At 42.6% G+C, this 25,861-nt stretch overlaps 1 protein-coding gene across 2 annotated transcripts in view; it reads right to left on the bottom strand.

Annotated features, from left to right (window-relative positions):
- The window catches only part of mgat4b (alpha-1,3-mannosyl-glycoprotein 4-beta-N-acetylglucosaminyltransferase B), a 113,378-nt gene that overhangs the window by 20,071 nt on the left and 67,446 nt on the right, over positions 1-25,861 (bottom strand). For both annotated transcript variants that reach the window (XM_042226540.1, XM_005937050.3), the window contains 3 exons: positions 18,795-18,870; positions 14,884-14,998; positions 934-1,064 (listed from right to left, as the gene is read on the bottom strand). In XM_042226540.1, coding sequence (XP_042082474.1) covers positions 934-1,064; positions 14,884-14,998; positions 18,795-18,870 — 322 coding nt within the window. The remainder of the gene's footprint in view (positions 1-933; positions 1,065-14,883; positions 14,999-18,794; positions 18,871-25,861) is intronic.

Raw genomic sequence — 25,861 nt, forward strand, 5'->3', positions numbered from 1 at the left:
ATTCACTGAGGAGACGTTAACCACTTTTAGTTTGAACTTTGCCCTTAGTACATTACAACTAAAAGTTAACTAAACTGTAATAAAACAAAACAAACCATAAACAAAGGAGAAATCTAAAATACAAAGCGTCATTAACTGTTGTGAAGGAGTATTTTTTTTAACCCAGATAATGTTTAACCTGTTAGTAAAAAGTAATCAGCCAATGAAAACAAAGTAAAACTAAGCCTTCTGACTAATCCCACTGACACCCCTCCTCCTCCTCACCAGGATATATTCATTTATTTCCAAAAATTCATGTGAGCACAGTTTGAATTTCACACTTTAACTGTGTTATTAATTACCACTGGAAAGGTTTCGGTTTTGAAAACCAGCTTTGAGTTCAAATAAACTGTTGCCACTTTGTTCAAAGTTCTGTTTCTCAGTCAGGAATTTGTGTCCATCGACAGAAGCAAATCAAACTGTGACTTTTTCACTTTTTTCCAGGAGACTGAGCTGAAACACTGCACACACTCTTTGTAACGCCAAAGCTGATTTTACATTCTGACTGAAAATCACACAAAGGCAGCAAAAACACGTCAGTCACTTGTTCGCCACCAATATGCCCCACTACCGGATCGCTAACACATGATGTGCTTAACAGTGTGACACAGGTGCCACTCAGAAACAAAACAGCCTCATATGAAGCTCCGGAAAGTTGGAAAATTGTCAGGGCCAATAACAATCTGAAGCCTTCATCGATGAAAAGACTTCAAAGTGTTGCTGTTATCATACTGATGCACATGTGAGAGGTTTGGCAGCTGACAGAATGGTTAAAAGTACGAGTTTTTTTGTTTTTCTGGCTGATATTGTGTTATATACGGTAGATATCATGGTAAACCCTTCATTCAGTATTGATCTCCTCTGTTTTTGATGATTTCTGTTGGATCCACTCACCGCATCCTTCTCAGGGTTGCACACTTTGACCCACATGATGTGGTCCAGCAGCCAGTCGATGGGTTTGTCTTTGTAGAACATCAGCATAAACTCCACGATGAGCGACAGGTCCAAAGACTTAAACATCTTACCTGCACAGAGAGAAGCACAGCTCAGTGCAAGCCCTTCATGCATTTTGGTTCATCGAACTCTTTGACTTACACTCAGATATTTAGATAAGCAATGAGCTCCCCAACAGAGCTGCACTCAAAAAGCATGTTAGTGAAAAGATGCAGTGATTCAGAAACAGTTTGCTGGTGGGATTCTGGGACAGTATAAAAGCTCTGATTCCTGTCATCCAGCAGCAAGAAAGTCAGAAGTGAGAAGTCACAACAGCGGCGACACATCAAGATGGAGCAGTGACCTTTATTGTCATTCATCAGTGCCATACTTATATTTCATACTGCTGCTCTGTTTTCCTATGCCCAGAGGAAGTATTCAGATTCTTTATTTTTAGCACGAGAATCAAAACTACAAACTAAAAATATTCCTTTACAAATTAAAAAAGTATGAAAACAAGACGAAAGAAATACACACAGAAGTAAAAGTACTCCCATTGCAGATAATGATCTACCTTAGCTGAGGCAGCTAAAACAGGTCATTTGTCATATTTCTTTTAAGAATTTCAGCGGATCCTCCCAGTTATTCGGTCTGTTTTGTTTTTCACTCATTTTGCTAATAGTGTGGGGACTCATGCCGGAACACTTGATACCAACAAATTCAATTTGTTCTGTTAGTTGGTTTACTAATAAACAGATTTCACAGTGTTTCAAGTAGAGTTGGATGTCTCGAGACCGGTCTTGGTCTCGAGACCACTTTTACGTTGGTCTCGTCTTGGTCTCGACGGACTTTTGTCTTGGTCTCGGTCTTGGTCTCGACGGACTTTTGTCTTGGTCTCGGTCTTGGTCTCGCTGTTTCGGTCTTGCGTTCTCAAATCGACATAGTGTTCGGGAGATTTGGAGTCAACCATCAGCGGAGTGGGGGGGGGGGTGGCTTACTGGGCTTAAGCCCAAAAACAACACACGAAGCACAGAGCGCACCGTCGTAAATTCCCCCTAATTTTGGTATGATCCGAGCTCAGGCACTAGGCGACTGAGCGCAGCACCCATGTGAGCGAGGGGGGAGAAGCTGCTGCCTGCGAATTTGCTGCAGACAGAGGAGAGCTTAAGTTTGACCAGGTACCAAAGCAAATCATTCGTACTGAACTAATAATGTAAATATGACGGTGTATCACAAAAGATTGATATCAAACTGATCACTTGGTTGCGTTACTTGCTCTTCGAGTGAATCAACAAATGGATAAATAAAAAGCCGAACAGCAATGCTGATTTTTTAGTCTTAGCTTACATTTCATATTTTCAGTTGTTACCCTCCACGGCTAAACAAACTCTCTAAATCGGTTTCAGTTGTGTACTGATGAACACAACAATGGACATAAGGAGCTTCTTTCAAAGAAAAAACTCAGGTAGATGTTATTTTATATATTATGCTTTGGATGTTGTTCAGTATATCTATGCAAAACAAGAGGAATTTCAATACACAGCAGTATATTCACAGTTGAAACCAGATATTTACATACACTTTATGGAGAAAACATAAAAACTTTTTTTTACTGTTAAACATCAATTTAGAGTAAACTTTTGTTTTAGATAAATAAATGTTGAAATATCTTTTGAATTAGTTAAATGTCAGAATAAAAAGAGGGAGCTGTCTATTTTAATCACTTTCATCAAATTTAGGAGTACATATACACTAAGTTTATTGTTAATTAATAAGAAAACTCCAGACGATTCCATTCTGAGCTAAAGAAGCTTCTGATAGGTTAGTAGAGTCCATGTGATTTGATGTTACAATTAAAAAAGTGTTTGTGTTTTTATCTGAAGAGTACATAAATATCTGGTTTCAACTGTATATTTGATGATGTTGGTGTTTGGCTTGATTGTCAGCACAAAGAGGGAGAGAGAGGAGCAGAGAGGGAGAGAGAGAATGACGACAGAACAGAGATGGAACAAGAGCAGGTGAGACACACATGTTAGTCAAATGGTTGTTTGCCAAAACTCATCAGAACATGTATCTAGTACCTAGTGTTTCTTTTTAGATACCATTTGTTACTTTTCAAATTCTATATTTATTAAGTTATGCAGGCTTGTTTGCACAACGAGGCTAAATAATTATATAAACTTTTCTCAATCTAAATATTGTACTTTGGTAGAATTAAAAAATAAGTGTAGTGCAGGTCTATGATGATTTTTAGTGCTACTATCATCTAGTTCTGATTCTGGTTCTGTCTTGGTTACTGTTGTAGTCCTGTTTTAATTCCAGATCAGTTTTGGGTCTGGTTGAATTGGGGTTTAGTCCCTGTGTCTTGATACAGGCCCGACTTTGTTCTGCCTTGCTGCTTAATTAAAAAACTAGTTTAAGGTGTCCTGAATATGTATATAGAATAGCATCTGGCTGCAGTTTAAAGACTTTTTTTGTCTCGGTCTTGGTCTTGGTCTCGTCTCGACTCGGTCTCGGTCTTGGTCTCGTCTCAACTTGGTCTTGGTCTTGGTCTTGTCTTGGTCTCGATACCCTCTGGTCTTGGTCTTGTCTTGGTCTCGATACCTCTGGTCTTGGTCTTGGTCTTCGGTCTCGATACCCTCTGGTCTTGGTCTTGTCTTGGTCTCGATACCCTCTGGTCTTGGTCTTGTCTTGGTCTCGGATTAGGCGGTCTTGACTACAAGTCTAGTTTCAAGTAACAGACATTTTGAATCTATGAAAACATTCTAGGCTCTTTCTTAAATAGAACACTCTAGCTCTTTTTGTTACTAGGAGAATGTTACAAGGTTCTTTTTTGAGAACATTCTAGGCTCTTTTTTTTAGATCTATGAGAACATCCTACTCTCTTTCTTGAATCTATCAGAACAGTCTTGGCTATTTTCTTGATCTATAAGAATATTCCAGACTAATTTTTGGTAGCTGTGGGAACCTTCCAAACTGTCACCTGTGACAATATTTTACAATTTTGCATTTTGCACTAAAGGGCTGCATAATGAAATCAAAATATAATTGAAATGACCTGAATGTGAACACTCTTCCAGTGGTCTTCAGAAATGCAAGTCACCAAGTGCTTTACAAAGGCAAAAAACAGGCTGACATACAGAGACTCCTTCATTTATTTGAGAGATGCGTTGGGTTGTGTATTGCTGTAGGTAGTATTTTGTGTGTTAAAGTTGGAGTGGTCATAACAAAGAAGTATTTCCACAACTACGAAATGAAACTTTTGAAAGCAACTTAAGTAAAAAGTGCAACTCCTCCTTTCCCCGAATTCTTTATGACTTGGGTCAACGCAAAGCTAGAACGAACCACAGAGACCCCGTAAACACATTAAACACATGAGAAACATGGAAATTATTTGGGGTTTTCAAGGTTTGAATGGTTCTTTTTCCAGGGTGGAGTGATTGCACAGCATTCATCATCAATGACTTAAAAAAAAAAACGAATTTCTTTTGTATTTTCTCAAATCATTAAACATGCTGCTGTATAATCCTTCCACCCTGGAAAAAGAGCCATTCCAAGAGCTCACTAAAAGCCCAAATTAAAACGATATTCATGCTGTTGATGAGTGGACGCAAAATGCTGACCACAACTCTAAATGTGACATACCAGTTAAAATAAAAACTGGAATCATTGCTTATTTGCTGTTCCTTTTGGTTACTTTTTGGTATCTGGTGGACTAGTTGCTGCCTACAGACGAATAGCTGTGCTATTCAAAATTAAAGCAGCCTCACTCTCTCTGCCTGATGATTGCTGATTGGTTTATTTTCAATAATTCTCTTGTTAGTTTCTGTTCAGCTGCTCCTGAAATCTGAAGGCATGTTAGAATAGTGCAGCAGGGGTTGCTTATCCTTCAGATTTATCACATTTTTACTTCACCTCGCTGCATGAGGGGAGCTGGAGCTTTATGCCACTGCCACTGTCCAGTTCATCCAGCTGCCTGAAATAACTTCTCGTCACTCAGCTCTTCAGTCTGCTTGTTTCTGTTGTTTTCTCTGCAGAGTCAGGCCGAGCTAAAGGAAACCTTCTCCACAAATGAAAGGTCAGAAAGTGAGCCGCACAGTCTCCACAGACTGAAACAATGACGAGGGCGAATTAAAAGGCCAGCAGAGAGCTCTGCCATGCTCCTGCCCCTTCTACTCCGCCCTGACACATTTGGACAGTTGAACCTCTGGAGGGTCGGATGTTTGACGAGGCATCGGAAAAAAAACTGCCCCCTGCAGATGTGAATGAGGCTGAAGAGAGGCTAAACTTAGCAAATGCAAAACCCAAATTCAAACAGTTGAATTAGAGAGCAGCCCCGCAGCGCCACAGCTCTCCCTCCGTCTGATTTAATTCAGTGAGTCAGCTTCACCCTGATGAATTTATTAAAGCAGCCGCTGCTCGCAGGCGACTCAGGGTCAGGGAGGATTCGTAAGGTCGCAGCCGAGGACCAGAGGGAGGCCCGGAGGTACGAAGAGGAGCAGGAGGAGGAGGAGGTCTGTGATGCTCAGACAGTCAGAGATGAGCACAAACATCCAGGTGTGAAATCAACATCATCCAACTCAGAGATGAGACTCATGCTGTTCTCCATCACACACGCCTCCCTCTGCATTCACCTCCATCCCTCTTTCTACTTCTGTAGCCCTCGCTATCATTTCTCCATCAAATCAAATTTCGAACGAGCCAGCAGGAGCAGGAGGCGAAACGCTGCCAAAATCCGTTAAAGACAGGTGAACCCTGTAACCGATTCATTCAGAAAACAAACAGGTTGACTGCTGAAGAAAATGTTAGAAACACCAGCTCCAAATCCTCCCTCCTCCCATCACCGCCGACTGCTTCTGCCTCTCATTCTGCTTCATTTCTTCTTCTGCTTTGATTTATTCTGGAGCATCTCAACACACAGCGGCATGCTGTTAAAACACCGACATCAATCTCAAGATTTCCAAACAAATCTAACACCAAACTATTTCCTGTTTTGTTTTTTCAAAACACTGGCAGATAGTAGCCTCAGCTCTCAGTGCTGGATGTTGCTGGTTAGTGACTGCAGTACCTCTAACGTCCACTAGAGGAAGCAGCAGCATGAGCAAGTCCCCATAGAAATAAACAGGCTAATTTCATGGGAAGTTTACGGTAATGATAGCTTGGTTTGGTGTAATGGTTACTGGCATTTATTCAGATTTGTGACAGAATTTACGTCGTCCTGAAGCGGCAGAGCAGCCCAGACCATCACACTACCACCACCATGTCTGACTGTCGCCGTCATCTTTCTATGCAATGCTGTTAGTTTGATGCAGATGTAACGGGACTCAAACCTTCCAGGTCTCATCAGTCTCGTCAATCCACAGAATATCTTCCCAGAAGTCTCGGCGATCATCCAGATGTTTTTGGCAGATGTGAAACGAGCCTTCGTGATCTTCTTGCTCAGCAGTGATTTTGTTCCTTGGACTCTCCCATGGAGGCCATTTTCGTCTCTTTCTCATGGTGGAGTCATGACCTCTGACCTTATCTGAGCCGAGTGAGGCCTGCAGTGCTTCAGTGTTGTTCTGGGTTCTTCTCTGACCTCCTGGATGAGTCGAGCACTCTTGAAATAGTTGGAATAAGACCGCCTGCTCCTGGGAAGCTTCATCGCGTTCCAGGTTTTCTCCATGTGTGGATAATGTCTCTCGCTGTAGATCACTGGAAACCCAAAGCATTAGAAATGGCTCTGTAACCCTTTCCAGACTGATAGATGTCAGAGACTTTGTTTCTCAGCTGTTTCTTTAGAGTGTGGCATGATGTGCTGCTTTTTGAGATCTCTTAGTCTGCTTTACTTTGTCACACAGTTTCTACTTAAGCGATTTTGTGATCCAGCAGTGATCTGGCCTGGGAACGGCAGTGAAACTGTGTTTAATCATAGTTAATTCATACTTTAGCAAGGTGTTACTTTGGATATTCTTTTTTACCTTTATAGAAGAAATAATCATTTCAATTTTTTAAATTTATTTTATCTTTGAACCCTAAAAGAGCTCATCACATCGGCCGTAACTAATCAGACAATAATTGTTTTTGTGGATATGAGGAAAGAATTTAAGCAAAGCAAGTATGACAAAAACTGTAAACCCTGTCCGGAGATCCAATTGTTGAGCACATGATTAAAATCTGTTATGACGTGAGAAAATATTTCAAAGAAACGGTCCGTCTTGGTGTTCCTGTGGCAGATGCTACATGAAAAGTTTGGGCTTCTAAAAGCTTTAAAATATTCAAAATCCTCCAAACTCTGATGATGTCTTTTTAAGACCTGAGGCATAAATTAAATTTGAATAGAAACTTTTTTTACTTTCACAGCCAAGAAGTTTAGTGAGCGCATTGTGTTGATGTGCTTTTACCGAACGCCCACAGACACCTGCCGAAATAATGAAAGCACATCATATCAGCTTATTCTCTGTTATTCATACATTATAAATAAATACATAAATAAATAAATAACAATTTCAAACTAAATGTAGTGGCACACGGAGCCAAAAATCATGCAGACACTTCTGAACCGCATCGTGTTTTAATTTTAAATAATTATTGCACTTGTTTGGTTTAATGTGTTAATCACCTTCATTATTTCCATTATTATCAGAGGCTGATGCGAGCGTGTCCCTGAGCTGGATGCTCTTCATCACCTTCTGTTGCCCAACACAGTTTTTCCTCTTTAAAGAGAACAAAGGCCGTGTGATGAAGGCACAGAGCGACTCTCACCCCTTCATTAACTTCACTGTCACACAACCCACAAAGCAACAGTTTCATCAGCCTCCCGCAGCAGCAGGATTACATCTGAGGATTTCGCTTAATGATGTCCCCGTGCAGCGCAGACACACAGCGACGTGAGTGTACCCTCACCTACAGCACGCTCCACTCTTAAATAACAGCGTTAAAGAGATTTTCATCAGAAAACTTTGACGCTCCTGTTGAGCCAAGAACATAAATCCGTTTGGATTGTTTCCTGCGTCCCTCTGGGTTTCATAACACACATAATGATAATTGATTGTTTTCTGCTCTGCAGTTAGCACGATCAATAATTCACAAGTAAAAATGTTTAATTTCTTTTGATGGAGAAGCTGCGCCTGAAGCGGAGACGAGGCGGCGAGGGAGGCGGCGTTCCGATGACTGCAGAGTGTCTCCGTGGAGATGGATCTGTCTGGATAAATACTGACGTTCCTCCAGAGATCCTGCGAAGCAATTTAGTCCCGAGGCTTTGTATTAAAATGGGGGACAGTAAGAGCGAGAGGATTTAACACATCAAAACAATACGGCTCACTTTGAAGGCTTCAGCAAAGCCTGCCAGCTTTTTGTACCGAGCTGTATCGCGCTTCCTGAGAAACGTTCAGACTCGCCGACACGTGTACAAATCCACTTTCACTGCGCATCAGCATTTCTTAACTGGACTCATGAAGGAATCTGTCAATGTTTCAAGCTTAATGTGGAGAGGACCCAAAAGCAGAACTCTTCCTCTTCTTCTTCTTTCAGCTGCTCCTTTCAGGTTTCACCACAGTGGATGATCTGTCTCCACCTCCTCCTATCCCAGCATCCTCCTCTTTCACACATCCTCCTTCATTGCATCCATGAATCTTCTCTGAGGTCTTCCTCTTTTCTTCCTGCCAGGCAGCTCCAGTATATCCACTCTTCCTGAGCTGTCCCTCTTATGGACACATTTCTAATCCTGTCCATCCTGCTCACTCCCAGTGAGCATGTTAACATCTCCAGCCCAGCCTCCATCATCTCCAAAACATCCATCAGAGCAGGTCTCATTACCATCTTGTAAACCTGCCCTTTCACTCTTGCTGATAACCTTCTGTCACATGAAGTCAAAACAGAACCAAACGCTGCACAGCATCATAAATACTCGGGGCCAATAGAAGAACAATGATGCAACAATGAGGATGCAGCTGCAAAAATGCGAGATGGGAATAAAAGTTTTGTGCAGCTGTGTGATGTTGCTGATATTTTTTATTAGATACCTAAGTCAAAAGAAAGAATCTGACATAGAGCCAGCTGTGGTCAACAAGCAGTTTCTGTAAAGTCACATTCAGCAATACCCAAACACTTCACGTGGAGCTGTTCATGAACATAATGTCTTCCTCTCCACTGAGAATGAAGACGTCTGCATCCGAACCAGAAAAAAGGACTGCAGCAGAAACAGAAACATCAGGAGAAATTTTTTATGCTGGTCCCTGTACATAGACGTAATGTAGGAAAAATTTACCCACAGTGTCTGTAATTAAGTCCTCAGTCACACAGTCCTCAGAGACCATGTGGTAACTGCCTGACAACCATCAGCTATTAAAGAAAAAATTGTCTTCCCTGAACTGTTGTGAGTGTTTGCTGGGAGCTGCTACGAAATCAGTCACGCAGGCCTGAAGATGGGCCCGTGACCCGTGGTAACCTGTGGTTGCTAGGGAAAAATGAGCATTCTCCAACTCGTTGATGAGTGGCTGCTACAGGTTGTTATCATGGACTCTGAGAAACTGGTTGCAAAGTGGTTTGGAGTGTGTTTGTATGGAAGACACTGACAACGACAACAACAGTCACCTCAAGGTAGGGCTGTGCAATATGACAAAAATCTCATATCCCGATATAAGACATTTATCGTCCTGACAACGATATAAATCACAAAAATGTAACATTTTCTGTAAATTCTGTGAATCTCAGGCAGCTCCACTTGTGTTTAGTTTTTCCAGCTGGGCGTCCTTTTCCTGGATTCGAGTGTTTTAACTGATGCATGAAACTATACATTTTTAGACTTAAGTTATAACGGCCACCATTTTCTCTTAAAGTTTGAGTCTAAAGGTTTATTTTTTAGCACCTGACGGCTCGTTTTTTGCTTCTCATCCGTAAACTCTCTGCATACTCTTTCATGTGATTCAGTTTATTTTGAAAAGTCTCAACAGGATCTTGAGCTTTATTGTGAAAGGTTTACGTGGAAAACAAACAAGCGGACAGCGGAGCCGCGCGATGGTTTTACCGTTTTATCGTTGCTAACAAAAACACTTAAAAACAGGCACTTGTCCGCCCATAGTGTGGTTATATTAAATATAAGAGAAAGAGAGAACTTTAATTAATATAGCCACTACAGTGACCATCAAAACGATGAAAAATATTGCTGTAAACAGTTTATTTTATGACACCACGAAACAAACGATAGCATAATAGGAAACGATAGACGTTTTTATATTGTCATCCGATATACATCGTTATATGAACAGCCCTACCTCAAGGTGCTTTATACTGTAAGATAAAGCCCATATAATAATACAGAGAAGACCCCAACAATGACATAAACCCCTATGAGCAAGCACTTGGTGACAGTGGTAAGGAAAACTCCCTTTTCAGTGAGTCAGGAAAGGTGGCCATCTGCAAACATTCACCAGATACTCGCTGGGCTGCGGTGAAACATGTGATGCCTGAAAAGGCAACCCTTTGTCTTCAATGTAAAAATTATGCTTTTACTTTGAAGGTTTCACTACCGCTCAGCGTGTTTTCAGACAAGCTGGTCTTCCCTGTGGGAATCTGCTAATGACCAAAGTAATCAAAAGGATGTTTTCAGTGTAGCACACTCTGCGACCAGTTTCACCCGGCAACCACTTGCCAACCAGTTGAGGACTGGTTTCATTTTTCTGGGTCACTGTCCGCAGCATCTGCCTGACACTGGCATCTTCACGACGCTTTGCTTTGTAATGTTTTTGACTGGTCAAACATGCGTTTGTCACCATCTTGCTCAGGATTTAGAACTGTAATATTCAATTTAACATTATAACTGTCAAAATACTGTCCACATGTGGTGAGCATGTTGTTTATTCCTATTTTAATGTGCAGCATTTGAAAACACCCGACTCAGAAAACCTGGTAAAAATTCAGTGAGTTATGATGATTTTGGATCTGGATTAAGATAATTATGGATCGACCTTCTACCTCAGTCCACCTCTGCTGTATTTTTATGTATTTATGTTGGTTTGGAAAGACTGAGCTTGGGTTTGATTTTCTTGAAATTAATTTATGTGTCAGGTCTTTTGATATAAATCTCCATGGAAGTCCTTATTTCTAGGTGTTTTTTCTTTGTGTTAATTGTTTTTAATAATATAAATTTACTTTCAGGTTTTCCGTGCTCTTTGAGCTGCGAGGGCCGTGGGAATTTATCACATTAAATCACACATGGATTATTCTCAGCAGTTGTTTCAGTCCTGATCAACCATCAGTCGAAGCAAATTAACGGCGGCTGTGGTTAGGAAGGAGAGTTTACTTTTTGGGCACTGAAGGTCTGAACTTTCAGCACAAATACACGATTAGTAGGTAGCAGCTTCAGGATTTAATTACAGAGCGTGTTAACGTGACGAAACCTCTGATCTCGCGATTTCAGGTTCTGTTACATCGGCTTATCTGTCAGCGCTGGAAACAGTTCTGAGGATAAATCCTGACTCTGGTTCCAGGCGAATAACGCCGGTGTTCCACGTGCCGCCGACAGCTGATTGGATCCAGGAAGAATTCATTGATTAGACCTGACAGAATAATTAGAAGGCAGATCAGATGCAGGCTGATGCCTCAATTAATCTGCTGGATTTAATTCATGAGTCAGATGGAAACTTCACATCCTGTCAGAGGCAGCGAACCTCACTGCTTCCATCATCGCCTCAGTCGTGAAGCTTAGAAGGTGTGGAAATGTCCGGCCTCCATTGTCTGGCCACTCAATCCCTGAAATGTGCTCTCTGGCAACTTTTGTTCTTATATATGTGTGAATATGTATGAATCAGTATTAATTACACTGGTCTGCAAAAACCAAAGCTAAATATTTATTGTTTATTGCTGGAAACTTCAGACTGGCTCTTTATCGGTTTACACAGATATGACTTAAGCTTCCACGTCATGGTTTTGAGCTACAGATCACTGATGTTTACACTGACTGGAATTTTAACTTTTCCTGCCAAAATAATTTAAAATGTTTGCTCTGAAAAGAAATCAGGAGAGACTTAAAGCAAATCTCTGTAAATTCAGACAAAAATAAAACGAGGTCAGCGTTGCTCACATCCGTGTCTCTTTTCAAAACCCAACAGTAGCCACTCTTCAAGCTCAGATTCAGTTTTCCCTGATATCAGTTTTCCATCACTTTTATATCTTGATAAAGTCTTTCTCCACGATGTCATCGCACGATGACACGGCACGATGTCATCGCTCTTCGCTGACATCATCCCGATCTGGTGGGAAAAAGTTGAGATGAGACTGCAAAAAATCTGCAGTGATATTCTGGCATTCATGTTCTCAGCAAGCTCAGCAGGACAACCGGCACAAGCGTTTCCCGTTACCGCGGACTCAGCTGTCGTGTCCTGGGTCGTATTTGTGAGCTTTGCATCTTTCTGGCCTGTTCTTTAGTGTATTTAGTCTGTTCCTAGTTCCTGGTTGCTTTAGAGCAGGGGTCCCCAATCCCAGTCCACGAGGGCTGGTGTCCTGCAGGTTTTAGATGTGTCCTTGATCCATCACAGCTGATTTAAATGGATAAATTACCTTCTCAACATGTCTTGAAGTTTTCCAGAGGCCTGGTAATGACTAATCATGTGATTCAGGTGTGTTGACCCAGGGTGAGATCTAAAACCTGCAGGGACACCGGCCCCGGGGACCAGAGTGTCAGACTTGTTTTACTTTGTGGGCCACATACTGCCCACTTTGAGCTTAAATGGGCCAGATGAGTCAAAGTCGTTCTCTCAATCTAAAAACGTTTAATTACACATTTAATCCCTGAGGTAACTAATCAACTGTAGCAGAAATCTGTTACTTCTTTACTTTGGTGGTGTCTGAATGGCGATGAAAATGCCAGTATAGTATGAGACGCTGTAAAAATCTAATCCCTCCTTCACTTTTTCCACAGCTGTCCAGTCGGCCGAATTAAGACTCTTTGATGGGCTGATTCTGGCCACCGAGCCGTCTGTTTCACACTCAGTGCTTCATCCTACTGTGTCATTCCTCCAGTATTAAGTCCATTCATGTGTTTTCCCCATTTGGTTATCTTTCTTCCTGCTTTATTTTGAAAGTCAGTTGTTCCTTGTACTCTGCTTTCACTTGTCCTCCCCTGTGTCTTTTTCTTTGATTTAGTTCAGCTGAGTTTTGTTCTCTCAGCTGTTTCCACTTCCTCTTGCTTATGTTTATATAGTCGCCGTCTCCTCTTGTCCGTCATCAGAGCGTCTGTTCTTCATGCCCCAGAGTTTTCCAGCCAGCTGTTTTGATCATGGTGATGTCACATGCTGCTGTGCTGAACTGCAGAACCGTCGCTGTGCTTTCCTCCATTTAAAAAGCTGAGAAAAGTTTAACTTTTAAAATGCAAGCGCTGTTCAAATCAAACTCAAGTCACGATATTCTCATCCTCTCAGGGGTGGATGTCCTGAGAGAATGAGCTAGTTCTTGTTCTTGGGTACAGGAATAAAGTTTAGCAGTCAGCTAGTCTGGATCACGCTAATGGCTAATTAAACCTAAATATGATGACGTGTAAGCAAAGACACCCCCGCAACATCAGGCCCGTAACACCTACGTGTGAATCTGGCCTGAGAGAGAAGCGAAAGAGGATTTTGCAACTGAAGCAAACCTGGCTGACGACAGAGAAACAGAAGGCACGGCTTTTTATTTAGAGTGACACGGCTTATGGAAAAAAACGGAGGTTTGGGCAGCGAGGTGGTGAATGCATTTCCCTCGAGACTATGACTCAAAACAAAGAAAAGGCCTGGCATCAGAGCTGAAACAGAAAAATGGCAAAAGAAAAAGAAGGACGAAGGCGGAGGACGAGGACGAGGAGAGCCCGGCATGTCAGCCCAGGATGAGAAACTACGATTATTGAAAATAAAAAGCATCCATCAGTGCTAATTACAACTTATAAGTTTAAAATATTAAAGAAACGAGAGTAAGTGGAAGGCTGAGAGCCTTTTTAAAGATGTAATGCATTTGCATTTATGGTGTTTTTCTAATCTTACTGACCACTCAAAGCACTTGAGCCTACAATCACATTTTAACCATAGACTCATGCAGCACTTTGTTCTACATCACTGATTAACGCAGCACTCATGTCTGTCGACTGTTTATGGGGACAGGCAGACCTGAACTAGCCTGCGATGTCTCAGCGCTCCAATGTACAGACATCATGTCACAAACGGAAAACTGACTAAAACAAGAAGCGCATTAACCAGTGAAAGCAGAGGATTAGACACTACTTCATCAGTGCTCTATTGCTGATTTTTACGCTACTTATAAATCTTTATGAACAGTTCCTTTGATAATGTCTCTGACTGGAGTAGGCAGCACAGAGCAACCTCCACCAACCACTCCCCAACCGGTTGGAGAACAGACCTTTTTCCCCTAGTAGGTAAGTGTCATTTATTTATACAGCACATGTAAAAGTCAAAGTGCTTTGCGATAAAAATAAAAACCTTGGGGGTCATGAAAAAATGTATGTATTTACATAAAGTAACGCAACGATAACCTGATCCAGATAACAGCCAGGGTACATCGCTCTAGTGGTTCCCCTGTGTCTGCCAACCAGTCGCTGAGCCTGTGTGACTGAAGCCTGGCAGAGCGAGAGGATCACCACCCACCAGCTCTGACTGAGGTCGTACGTTTTATCAAGCCAGCTAACTCACAGAAAGCTTGGCTGTCGAAGGCGTTTGGCAGCGACACACTTTGTGCGCTGTGCTGACCGTGCGTTTGTAACTGCAGGCTGTGTTTCAGGTGTTTGTTCACCTGTTTGCTGTCCCTTCAGAAGCTAAAGGAGACAACACCGGGAAGTTCTCAGAGATGACCACTGAATGAACAACAGACCCTCCTCTCTGCTCCTCTGCCATCTGGGGAGGGGGGGTGTCTCCTCCACCCTTGATGGAGCCGAGCGCTGCAACTCACCGATGAAGCCGAGCTGAGAGAACTCCAGGATCATCCAGTCCTCCGACGGCTGCTGCAGCGCAAAGTTCTTCATGGTGGTGAAGAAGTTTGGGCGAGCGACTATATCGTCCTCTAACTGCAACAGAGAGAGAGAGATAGAGAGAAAGACACAGTTTAGTTTCCTCCTTTAACTGTGTGTGTGCGTGTGCCCTCCAAAACAAAAAACAAAAGCCTGCTTAACGTTAACACGCACAAAATGCCAAAATGAAAAACCGCCTCAATGAACTCCTCAGATGAAGATCAAAATAAATGTGCTGAATGTGAAGAAGCAAGAGGGGAACAGAGGGAGAGGTGAGGTGGAAGCAAGAGGCAGATCATTTAAAACCCTCCAATCAGACATTTTCGCAAGAAGTCTGGATCTTGCTTTTTTATTACTTATAACACAGATAAACATCCATAAACCTGTTCAGGACATCACGGAGCACAGAGCCAGAGGAACTCTCTGGAGGTTTGTAGCATTAAAAGTCAGTCACAGTTCAAAGATGCAATCATAAACCGGTAAAAGACAAACGGTGGCTCCAAAAACCATCAGACTGTGAGAAAAATGTCAATAAAAACTCAGAGTTTTTATTGTTACTAAGAAAGCAATGCACATGCAAACTTTAACAGGGTTTCCGCCTCTCGCCTCGTCTCAGCGACGGAATCAGTAAGACTTCAGCAGAGAAGCCAGACTCAACATTTCTGCTCCTGATCTCAAACCAGAAGAAGACGCTCCATAAACGCCAGCCTCCTGACACACATCTTCCCGTTTCGTCCCCGGGGGAGTCGACAGAGTAATTACCTCCTCCACCCCCTCGCCTCACCGCTGCTCCGTGCAGACAGCGAAAACTCTGCAAAGTTCAGAGAGAATTTAGGTGTCAAAACAGCGTGTCGGCTCCGTGTTCCTGTCAGAAAGCTTCGTGTGGGAGCAGCCGAAGCTCCGCCGCCCCCAGCTGAGATGATGTCGGCGAGACTGCTCCATCACAGGAAAGTAGCCAGAAAAATAACCGGGCTCAGCTCCGGCAGGCAGACCAGCGTTCAAGTCTGCGGCTCACAACAGCCCAGCGCACAGAGCGCCACATCCATCTGCAGAGCTTCCTGCTCGCCATTCTGTCCGAAAATGCTGGAAAATGCAGATTTTATTTGCTTGTCACAAACACCTCCCGCCGGCCTCGACCTCTGACATCACCTGTCTTTGAGGAAAATGTCATCTTTCATCATTTCAGTGGAATTTATTCGTCTTTGTGACGGTTTCACATCTATTGGTCGTCACTTTCTGTATTTTCGTTCAGTTGCTCTTTGGTTGACCTTCGAACGCCGAAGTAGGCTGGTTTTATAATTCAGCCACATTCAGGAACAATCAGGCTTTGAATAAACAACATTTCAACAGTATTTCACAGACGTCACCTTTAAGCAGTAAAAAGTGTGCATTTTTCTTTAGTTTTTACACCGATTATTTTAAACTAACACTCAAAACACTCAATAAATTCACCACGATCACAAGCAAGCCTCGTCAGGTGAGGATGAGGAGGGCAGGAAGTGAGAAGTGACTGAGAGAATATGATCCACATTCAAAATAAAAGCCCCGAGAGCCAAAAAGTCAAACAGAGCTTCTGAAAGTGTGATCTGATGCTCTGAACAGAACAAAAGATCAAAACAGAAGAAGCCGTGAAGAAGAAGAACAGAAAGAGGAAAAAGAAGTAAGGAGGAGAAGGAAGAAGAAGAAGAATCCAGGGAGGAACCATTATGAATAAGAAATGAAAGAGAAGAACAAAAAGAAGGGAAAAGAAGAAGGACAAGGAGATTAAAGGGCCGGGAAATGTAGGATAGTTTGGTGTGCTTTTAAACGCTGCACTTCTCCTCTGCTGCTCCGCATCAGCAGCTTTATCATCAACGAGCTCAGATAATTAAAGGTTAGCGAGCGTAACGAAGCGGACGGCAGAGCCAAAGACATGAAGCCTGCGCTTTTAGGTTTCATTTAATTTTTATTAGCATGAGAGAAAATATCAGAAGCAGGACGTGACACGGGACGCTTTTAATTCATGAGCTGGTGAGACGCACCTGAATGCAACACCGGCTTCAGTGTGAAGCCGGTCGGGTCAGGCTGTTTAATTTCATATATGTTTATGAGGTGTTTTTAAGACCTCTGGAGGACGCCGGGTTGTATGCAGGTCGCGAGGAAGCAGGTGAGCTAAAGATCACTTCCTCTCATTTCCTGTTTATTCAGATAAACGCCTTTCTGTCCCACATGTCGAGGAGGAGGACGAGGGACGAGTCCTTCTTCTTTTCATCTTTAAAGGGAACAAAGGCTCTGTGACAGCGCCACAGTGACGCGTCCATTAGTCTACCCACAATGCAACAGTTTCATCATCATCTTCAGACACCAGCAGGATTACATCACAGAGACCTTTTATCTTAAAACTTCATCGCATTCAGAGCGCGACTCGTTTTGTTTCTGTGGAGAGACGACTGTTTGCTGAGAGCTCACGTGAGGTCACGTTAACGTTCCCAAGGGGCTGCATGAGGGGCCGCACGAGGAGCTGAGACTGATGCGAAGGGCCGCACCAAGAACCTTAACTCAGTTCTGCTCATTATTAATCTTATCTTACAGGCTTATTGCCGTGACCCTCTATAACAGTCCCATGTCCTCATGTGACCCCTCGGGAAATTAACCGTCCACACCCGATTTACTCCGAGACTCGAAAAACAACCAAAACGTGACGTCCGTCAAACGCCTACAAAGAGACACAGCCTGACCAAAATCTGACCTGAATCAGAAACATCAAACAGAAAGTAACCACAATGTGTTTCAAAAGGGTACGAAGGAACACAAATGACCAAGATGAGGCACAAAACAATCCCACAGCGATACAACTGGACTAAAAAAATGAGACCTGAAATGACCCAAATACACAAAAACAAACAAAATGTGACAAAAAAAGGACAAAGACGATAAACCTGAGGAACACGTGTCCAAAAATCACCACCAAGTGAAACGACAGCCTGACCCAAATGTGACCAGACGACGAAAAACGAACTAAAACAGACAAAAAGATGCAACCTGAAATGACCACAGACTCTTCTTCCAGCTGCTCCCTTTAGGGGGCGCCATAGCGGGTCATCTGCATCTCCTCCCATCCCAGCATCCCCCTCTGCATGTCCTCCTTCACTGCATCCATGAATCTCCTCTGAGCTTTTCCTCTTTTTCTCCTTTCTCCAGTAGACCCATCCTCCCTCCTCTGCACATGTGCAAACAATCTCAACCTCTCTGACTCTGAGCCGTCCCTGTGATGGACACGTTTCTGTTCCCCTCCACGATGCTCACTCCTGTGAAAATGTGACCTCGGCCTCCGTCTCCAAACCAGACATCACAGCCACAGACGCCAAATCAACCAAAATCTAACGAAAAATTAAACCTAAAGACCAAAATACGGAGTAAAGAGTGAAAATATGCAAATGATTAGAGATGTGAAAAAGCAAAAAGGAGATCAAAGTCCTCCCAGGAGCTCTGCAAACACACGAGGACGTGTCATCTGAATTTACACTTACATGATCCTGATCATTTCTGAGCACGCCCCCTTCTCCTTAATCCTGCTTTTGGAAAAGCAGACTAGTTTTAAAGGAAAGATCCAGCAGTGAGCATAATTTTTATTCACCACACAGCAACGAATCATTTACCAGAAAATCCACCGATAAACACGCAGCGTTCACTCTGACGTGAAGCGGAATGAACAATTTATCTCAACTGTCAGGTTCATTCATTTATCTTTGGCCCCACCCCCAGGATTTTGGCACAAACACATGAAATGACCGAAATGCTTAAAAATAACCACAGACAGAGAGAAAGACCAGCGGCTGCTCGCCGAGCTTCTTCTTCTTCTGTTTCTCTTTACCTGGACGTAGTAGGTTCCTTTAGACTGAGCGTACATCATCAAGAAGCAGTAGTCCAGGTTCTGCTTCGTCCTCCACCTGAAGAAGAGGGGGAGGAGTTAATGTGTTAATGCAAGTATACCTGCACCTCTTCTTCTGAGACACACACACACAGTTACTGCACATGCACACACGCCATTGTGACATCATCCATTGGTTAATGGGTTGCTATGGAGCTGTTGCTATGCTGGTGTTTTAAAGTTGGATGTTACGGTCGAAACGAGTGTAAGCGACTTGTAGCTCCACCCTAAATCACACTCTGCTGTTTCATCCTTTCTCCCCTAAAATCAGCGACTGAGACCAAAAGGAATACTGACCAGAGGAGTCGCCCCCCTGCTGGACATTAGAAAGACTGCACATCACCTGTCCACATGTACCACGCCTCCCCTCAGAGAGTAAAGCAGGACATCTCCATCGCTGAGCAGAGGTGGAGGGTTACACACACAGATCAGTCTGTTTCTGTTTGAGACTGCTCACAGCCTTGTGGATGTTCTCGAGTAACCACATGTTTTTCAAGTGTATTCTTTGGGCTCTTCTACGGATACAAGCGCCATTTACTTTCACTGTAGTTAAGGAAAGTCAGTTTGGCAAAGCTAAGCAAGTCAAACACGACTGTGTTGGATAAACAACGCTGCAGCCCAGAGGCAAAATATGTAGATGTGATTTTGGAGTGAACCTCTCCTTCTCAAGTACGTGTGATCTTATAAGTGGCAAAGACAAGGCAGCGTGTATTTGTTTCTTCATGAAAGTCAATTATCCAACGAGAACCACAAAGGTCCACAAAACAACCACAAATACACAAAAAAGCTACAAAATAGAGAAAAATAAGACAAAGAGGCAAAAAAAATGAAAGAATGAAAATAAATGAATGAATGACCGGAGGGGGGGGGAACTGTTCCCTTAATCGTGGAGCTGATCTCATCGTCTGTTCACCTGTAAAATGCCTGTTTGTGGAATAATAAACACTGAATGTTTGTGTGTTCACGCTGCTCACACACACTAAACAGGTAACAACTGTCTCTGACACACACAGAGGAAGCACATCCAGCACGATCAAGGTTGTAGCTCTGCAGGTTTCCATCGACGCCTTCGGCCCGCGAGGTGGGAAAGAGAGCGCGCCGCGAGCTTCAGGCGCTCGCAGAAACAGAACAAAGCAATCAGCGGTGAACTGAATCGGTGTGTTCACAGACGAGGTTTGCTAAACACACAGCTCGATATTTACAGAGCGAGCACTCAGCTGTTTGAGGTGTCAGAGCTCAGAGGGTTCCTGCTGCTGCATGCGAGTTTACCGCCGTCTGTTTAATGCTCGATAAGTTCTCAGGAAAAAAGAGAAATCGATAATGAATTCTTTATTTTAACAGGGAAGTCACTAAAATCTGATTCATAACTTATACACTGGTAACGGTTTATATGTTGACACTTCATCAGAACAGGGCGGAGTGATCAGTCTGCATCCACAGACCGTGTGACCATCACACAGATACAGACACCTGCTAATCAGAGCTCAGTGATGATGTCATTAAAAATGCTCCAACAGTAACAACTTACTAGTTACTGTTATGTCTCTCTAATCACCTTTTTCTGAGCCTCAGAGGCAAAGGTTAGAAATCAAACCAAAGGACTTGTTTTCTTCTTCTTCTAACTTCTCCCTTTAGGGGTCACCACAGTAGATCATCCCAGCATGCTCCTCTGTCACGCCAACCCTTTGCATGTCCTGTTTCACCACATCCACAAATCTTCTCTGAGCTCTTCCTTCTGCCTCGCAGCTCCATCTTTAACACCATTCCTCCTCTGCACACATGCAAACTTCCATCCTGAGCTGTCCCTCCCAACAAAACTCTCCAGCTCGGCCTTCTGTCCTTTTGGCCGTCTCCAAACATGCATTACAGCAAGTCTCTATTCAGATTTGGACATTTTAACATGTTGTTTTCGTTCTTTCAGTGATATAGTTTGATGCTTGAGGGTAAAACAGAAGTGAGGTTTTATGTTAGTGCGTTTAACTTTTTTGTGTCATTAAACATATAAAAGCAGAAGGATGGTGCAAACAAACGAGGCCAGATTTGTCCAGAAGCATAAAAGCTCCTCATGTGTCCATCCACACTGACCAGTGGAGGTCTGCAGCTTTGTGCAGTGAGCAGGAGCACATGATCATAGTGCCAGAAAAACATCCCACACATCTCAGGGTCAAAATAAAAAACAAAGCATTAAAAGATGCACTTTGTTGAAGGGGTTTGTGCAGCATGTGATAAACACATGAGGTGCCACTCCTTCAGTTAAGAAAACCCATCCACGCCTCCATTGTCTCTTTATTGCGCCATAAAAAAACGATCTACGCTCATCTCCTCACGCGGCACTTTAAAGGCTTATTTTTACTGTTGGGAGTCAATAGACTTTTTATAATCCCACCGAGGTCTAAGAAACAATCCCGGGAAAAAGAGGCTTTTATAGCAAAACAGTAAAGTTAACACAGAGGCTTTCTTGTCTCGCACTCCCTCGCGGCGATCGGCGAGGCGATTTAAGGCGACAGGGAGAGTCAGCTGGTTCTACACGCAAAGACTCGAGTGTTTCCAGATAAAACAGAAACGATTCTCTGGCAGCTTCTTTCACAAAAACAGCAGCAGCGTGACCAAAGAGGCATCACTGCACTTTCACAGTGCTTCCACGCTGCGTTCAGTCAAAAAGGCCAAACACACAGCTTCTGAGCAGAGACGTCATTCATGCTTAACATCCTTTAAAGGTCAAACCGTAGAAGCTCACGTCACTGAGATTATTCTAAAACAAACACGACAGACAAATTAAAAACTAAAAAAACAAACTTAATGACGCCTTATTGCAGCTATAATCACTTATGATCACATATTTACAGCTAAGCGTTAATCATGTTTACTCTTTACTATAAATTCTCCTGTGAGAATGTAACAATATTACAGCTCAGGTTATTATATTATTATTGTTATCAGTTTACACACTAGAGGCCAGCAGTCTCAGAGCTCCAACAAGCTTCAACAAGTTCTTATATGAGTAAGAAAAACTGAAGTTTGTGCTGTGTTCTTGAATCAGCATCATGACCATGTCAACTCCTCTAAAGCAGGGATGGAGAACTCCAGGCCTCGAGGGCCGGAGTCCTGCAGGTTTTAGATGTGTCCTTGATCCAACACAGCTGATTTAAATGGCTAAATTACCTCAGCATGTCCTCAAGTTCTCCAGAGGCCTGGAAATGAACTACTCATTTGATTCAGGTGTGTTGACCCAGAGTGAGATCTAAAACCTGCAGGACACCGGCCCTCGAGGCCTGGAGTTCCCCACTGCTGCTCTAAAGGATTTCCTTAAACCTGACCTGTGGTCATGTTTATTTATGTATTTGAACTTTATTGGTAACTGCTGCATTTCAACACAAAGATCTGGACTTTCTCTTCCTTACACTTTCCAAACAGAAGTGTGCAGTCATGCACGATGCCAGACTCGTGCTGAGCAGCTGTGGTGTTCATGGTCAGAGTGATGTCACAACATCTGCTTGAATTGAAGGAGATGATACAGATACTCTGCCAGTCAGCCACGATAGCTCGTGTAACATCGTCTCATATCTTGTTGAATTCAATTGTTTAAATCCACAAACACGAGCAGCACAGCTCAGCTGGTCAAAGCCTGATCACAAAGAAAATGGAGCTCATAGTTGAAACGATTGTCACTGATTTATAAGCGATTCCTTTTCCCACGCGGCACCGCTAATACCAACCTTAAGGTTCCCACACCTGCTGAATCCCTGTTAACTCTTCTTCACTTTTACTTGAGTAAAGAAGTTAAATCAGTGCTTTAACTTTAACTGGAGCATTTTTAACACATTTATTGCTGCTTCGACTTAAGTGATCATCGTGAGTGTTTTTGCCACCTCTGCTGTGATTTTTGTTCTTCTCGTTCTGCATCCTCGTTTATAATCGTGGATGTTTGAGAAGTTCAGAAGTAAAAACAAAACTTCCAGGTGTTCTTTTTTTCACGAAGCAAGGGAAACAACAGCATTTATCCGCTGCTTTCTATTAATAAATGGTTTCTTATCGAATGCATGAATGATTGTCCTTCATTTGAAGAACATAAGTGGACAAGACAATGCAGTTTTTGTTTCCTTCTTCATGAAAGTCAATCATCCCATGACAAGCACAAAGTGTCAGGAGTGGTGACGTGAAGAAGACCCGAATGCAGGACAATGAGGCAGCTGACATGAAGATAAACACATTTTTATGACCAAAGAAAAACACCCAGCAACCAGGATACTGAATACAAGTCCACAAATACACACAAGGAGCTAAACTGGGGAACGAAACAAAGATGGACAAAACAGAAGGGAAGGGAAAACTGAGAAAGACTGTGGAGACTAATGACAGTAAAATTAAAGAAAATTATATCATAGACTAGAAGTCATCTTAAGAACAACAATAACGTTACCAGAGTCACAACTTCAACTATTAAAACAGCAGAAAAATCCAAAAAGAAACTAAACACCAACATTATAAACCCACAGTCCAAAACTCAAAAGATATACAAAGGGCGAAAAAACAAGTTTTAATAGCATCAAAAGCCCACAAAAAACTAAAGCAGTGATAAAGAGAAACAAAATCACTACAAAGACACACAGAAAGACCAAAAAATACACAAAATATCCACAAAAACAAACAACAACAAAGAACCATGAAAGAAGCACAGAAGACATGGAAACAACATAAAACAACCATGAAAGCACCACAAAAACAGACCCATCAGCTTCATACTGTACAAAGTATTTTCACTGTTGCATTGATTGGATGTAATCAGAGTTTTTCTGAATTAAAACAGGCCTCTTAACCTTAAAAGCTCCTGTGTGCGTCTAAATGGAACCATAAATATGATCAAATAAAGGTGCCTTTATTGTGAGCCCACAGGTGGAGTGTTCTGGGAGATGAACTGAATGAACAGCGGTTAGCTCGCGAGGGTGGCCGCCTGACTCGCGTCACCATCTTCCTCTCACACCGAGAGCATCGGGCCTTCGGCGGGAACCAAATTACGGCGGCAATATGCTCGCATGCAAACTGCGTTAAAAAGGAAGAGTCAGCGCAGACGTGTTCGTCTTTTGCTCACTCAGACTCTGAAGTGTTTAAGGAGCAGACAAGTTCTGCATATTAAAGTCCATTTTCTCCGAATCATTAAGTTTTCAGACTGATGTAGTCCCTTCCTGACAGCCGTTCGTCTCACTTAAACTCTGAAGAGCGTGGACACAAATCCATCACAGCTGATGTATTATCTTCTGTTTGCAGGAACGTTTCACTTTGCGAACTAATTGCTCCCATGATGCTTTAGGGTAGAGGCTGGGCTGATGTGGTAAATCTGTACACTTCTCTAGTGGTGCACAGGTGAACAAACTAATTTCAAACACCTGAAACCAAGAACTCAAACCACACAAAACAGGTTTTCGTAGCTAAAGCTAACAAAATGTAAACCCATCCTTGTGATTTGTAATATGTTAAGTTAAGTTTTTGGTACCTAAACTTAACCAGTGACTGAAAGAAAAAAATTAATTTGCAAAAAACAAAACTAGATGCAAAACATGAAGGCCCAAATCTGGATGCTAGCCATGCAGGAGGATGCCTAGAAAGGAAACAACAGGTGGCATGAAGACGACCAGTGGTGTAATATAACACAGTCTAACTTTACTAAAGCACAGTTTAAATGTACTTGTAGTATTTATTACTTTTCATTCTACTAGTATAAGTCGCTGTCCTAATATAGATAAACCTTCCCAGCAGACGTTTAGTACCTAAAATCATCACCAGCTGACATATACATTACTGAAGCCGTAGTTCTGATTATAGATTATATGAATATGAATTTAACTTAAGAGTTTTGTAATATTTGTTTCACATATTTGGTCTTTAACTCGCACCACCACTACAGAACTCTTATTTCATCTCGTCGTTACTGAATCTAAAAACCTGTTTTTGTGTTTGTGTGTTTGGATTTCAGGTGTTGTGACTCCATGTTTGATGAAAATGACAGCAGTCTATCTCTCTGAGCTCCAACAGCTGGCAAACTAAATCAACTCGTTCCTGTTGTTTGAAGAACAAGTGCATCACTCAGCCCAGGTCTCAGCTCTTCTCATCAGTTAAGACTTGCAGCCCAGGTTCTGTCTGACAGATTTTCCTTCTGCATCGCGTCTCTGGAAGCAGATATTTTCTAGGAAAGAACTGAAGATGATGTCTGCAGACAGAACGAAATCACAAAATCAGAAGATCTCCTGGTCTCTCTCTGAGATGAGTCCCAAAAGGGAAGAAGAACGCTGTTTCTTCGTCTTCCTCTGCAGAGATGTTACAGTCAGCTACCCGTTGCCGCCGTTTTCACACCAACTCACTCCAGAGCGTGTGTCACAGAGAAAACGACTCCACAAGCTTCAGATTTCAGTTTCTTCAGAGGCGGTGAATGAAAATAGCTCATCAGCACACAGACAGTGAAGAAGAGGATGAGGTGTTTCTTTTTTTTTCCTTCTCCCTTCCAATCATCTTTTCTACCTCCCTCCCTGTCCAGTGTTACCACAGGAACGGGGCCAAGGGGCGGAGCAGCAGTTCATTAAATAAAACGATGTCACTTCGAGCTGTGTGTGTGTTTCCTTTTAAGATGGCTCTCTCAAGGAGACAGGAAGGCGAGAGGACCAACTTAAGTGTGTGTGTGTGTTCAGTATGTGTGTGTGTGTCTGGTTAGGTTGCTCAGAGACTCATGAATTAGCCACGACAGGCTGACAGATGCCTGGGGAGATGTTAAACACATGCACACACACACACACACACTGACTGACATGCATGCATAAATACAAATGATTAGAGACACCCACCAGTAACAGCTTTCTCTCATTGCTGGAGCTCATAAATCACATACAAACGCACACCTGATTGGACTGTAAAGTTGACTGTGTGGACTTGCACACCTATCTTTGTGGGGACCCTTGTGTGAGGACATTGCTGAGACCCGAGGACAGATTTTTTTAGAAGCAGAATCTCTACAGTCTTTG

Source organism: Haplochromis burtoni, unplaced genomic scaffold, assembly GCF_018398535.1.
Source record: "Haplochromis burtoni strain Fernald_Lab_line unplaced genomic scaffold, NCSU_Asbu1 Contig_217, whole genome shotgun sequence".
Classification (NCBI taxonomy): domain Eukaryota; kingdom Metazoa; phylum Chordata; class Actinopteri; order Cichliformes; family Cichlidae; genus Haplochromis; species Haplochromis burtoni.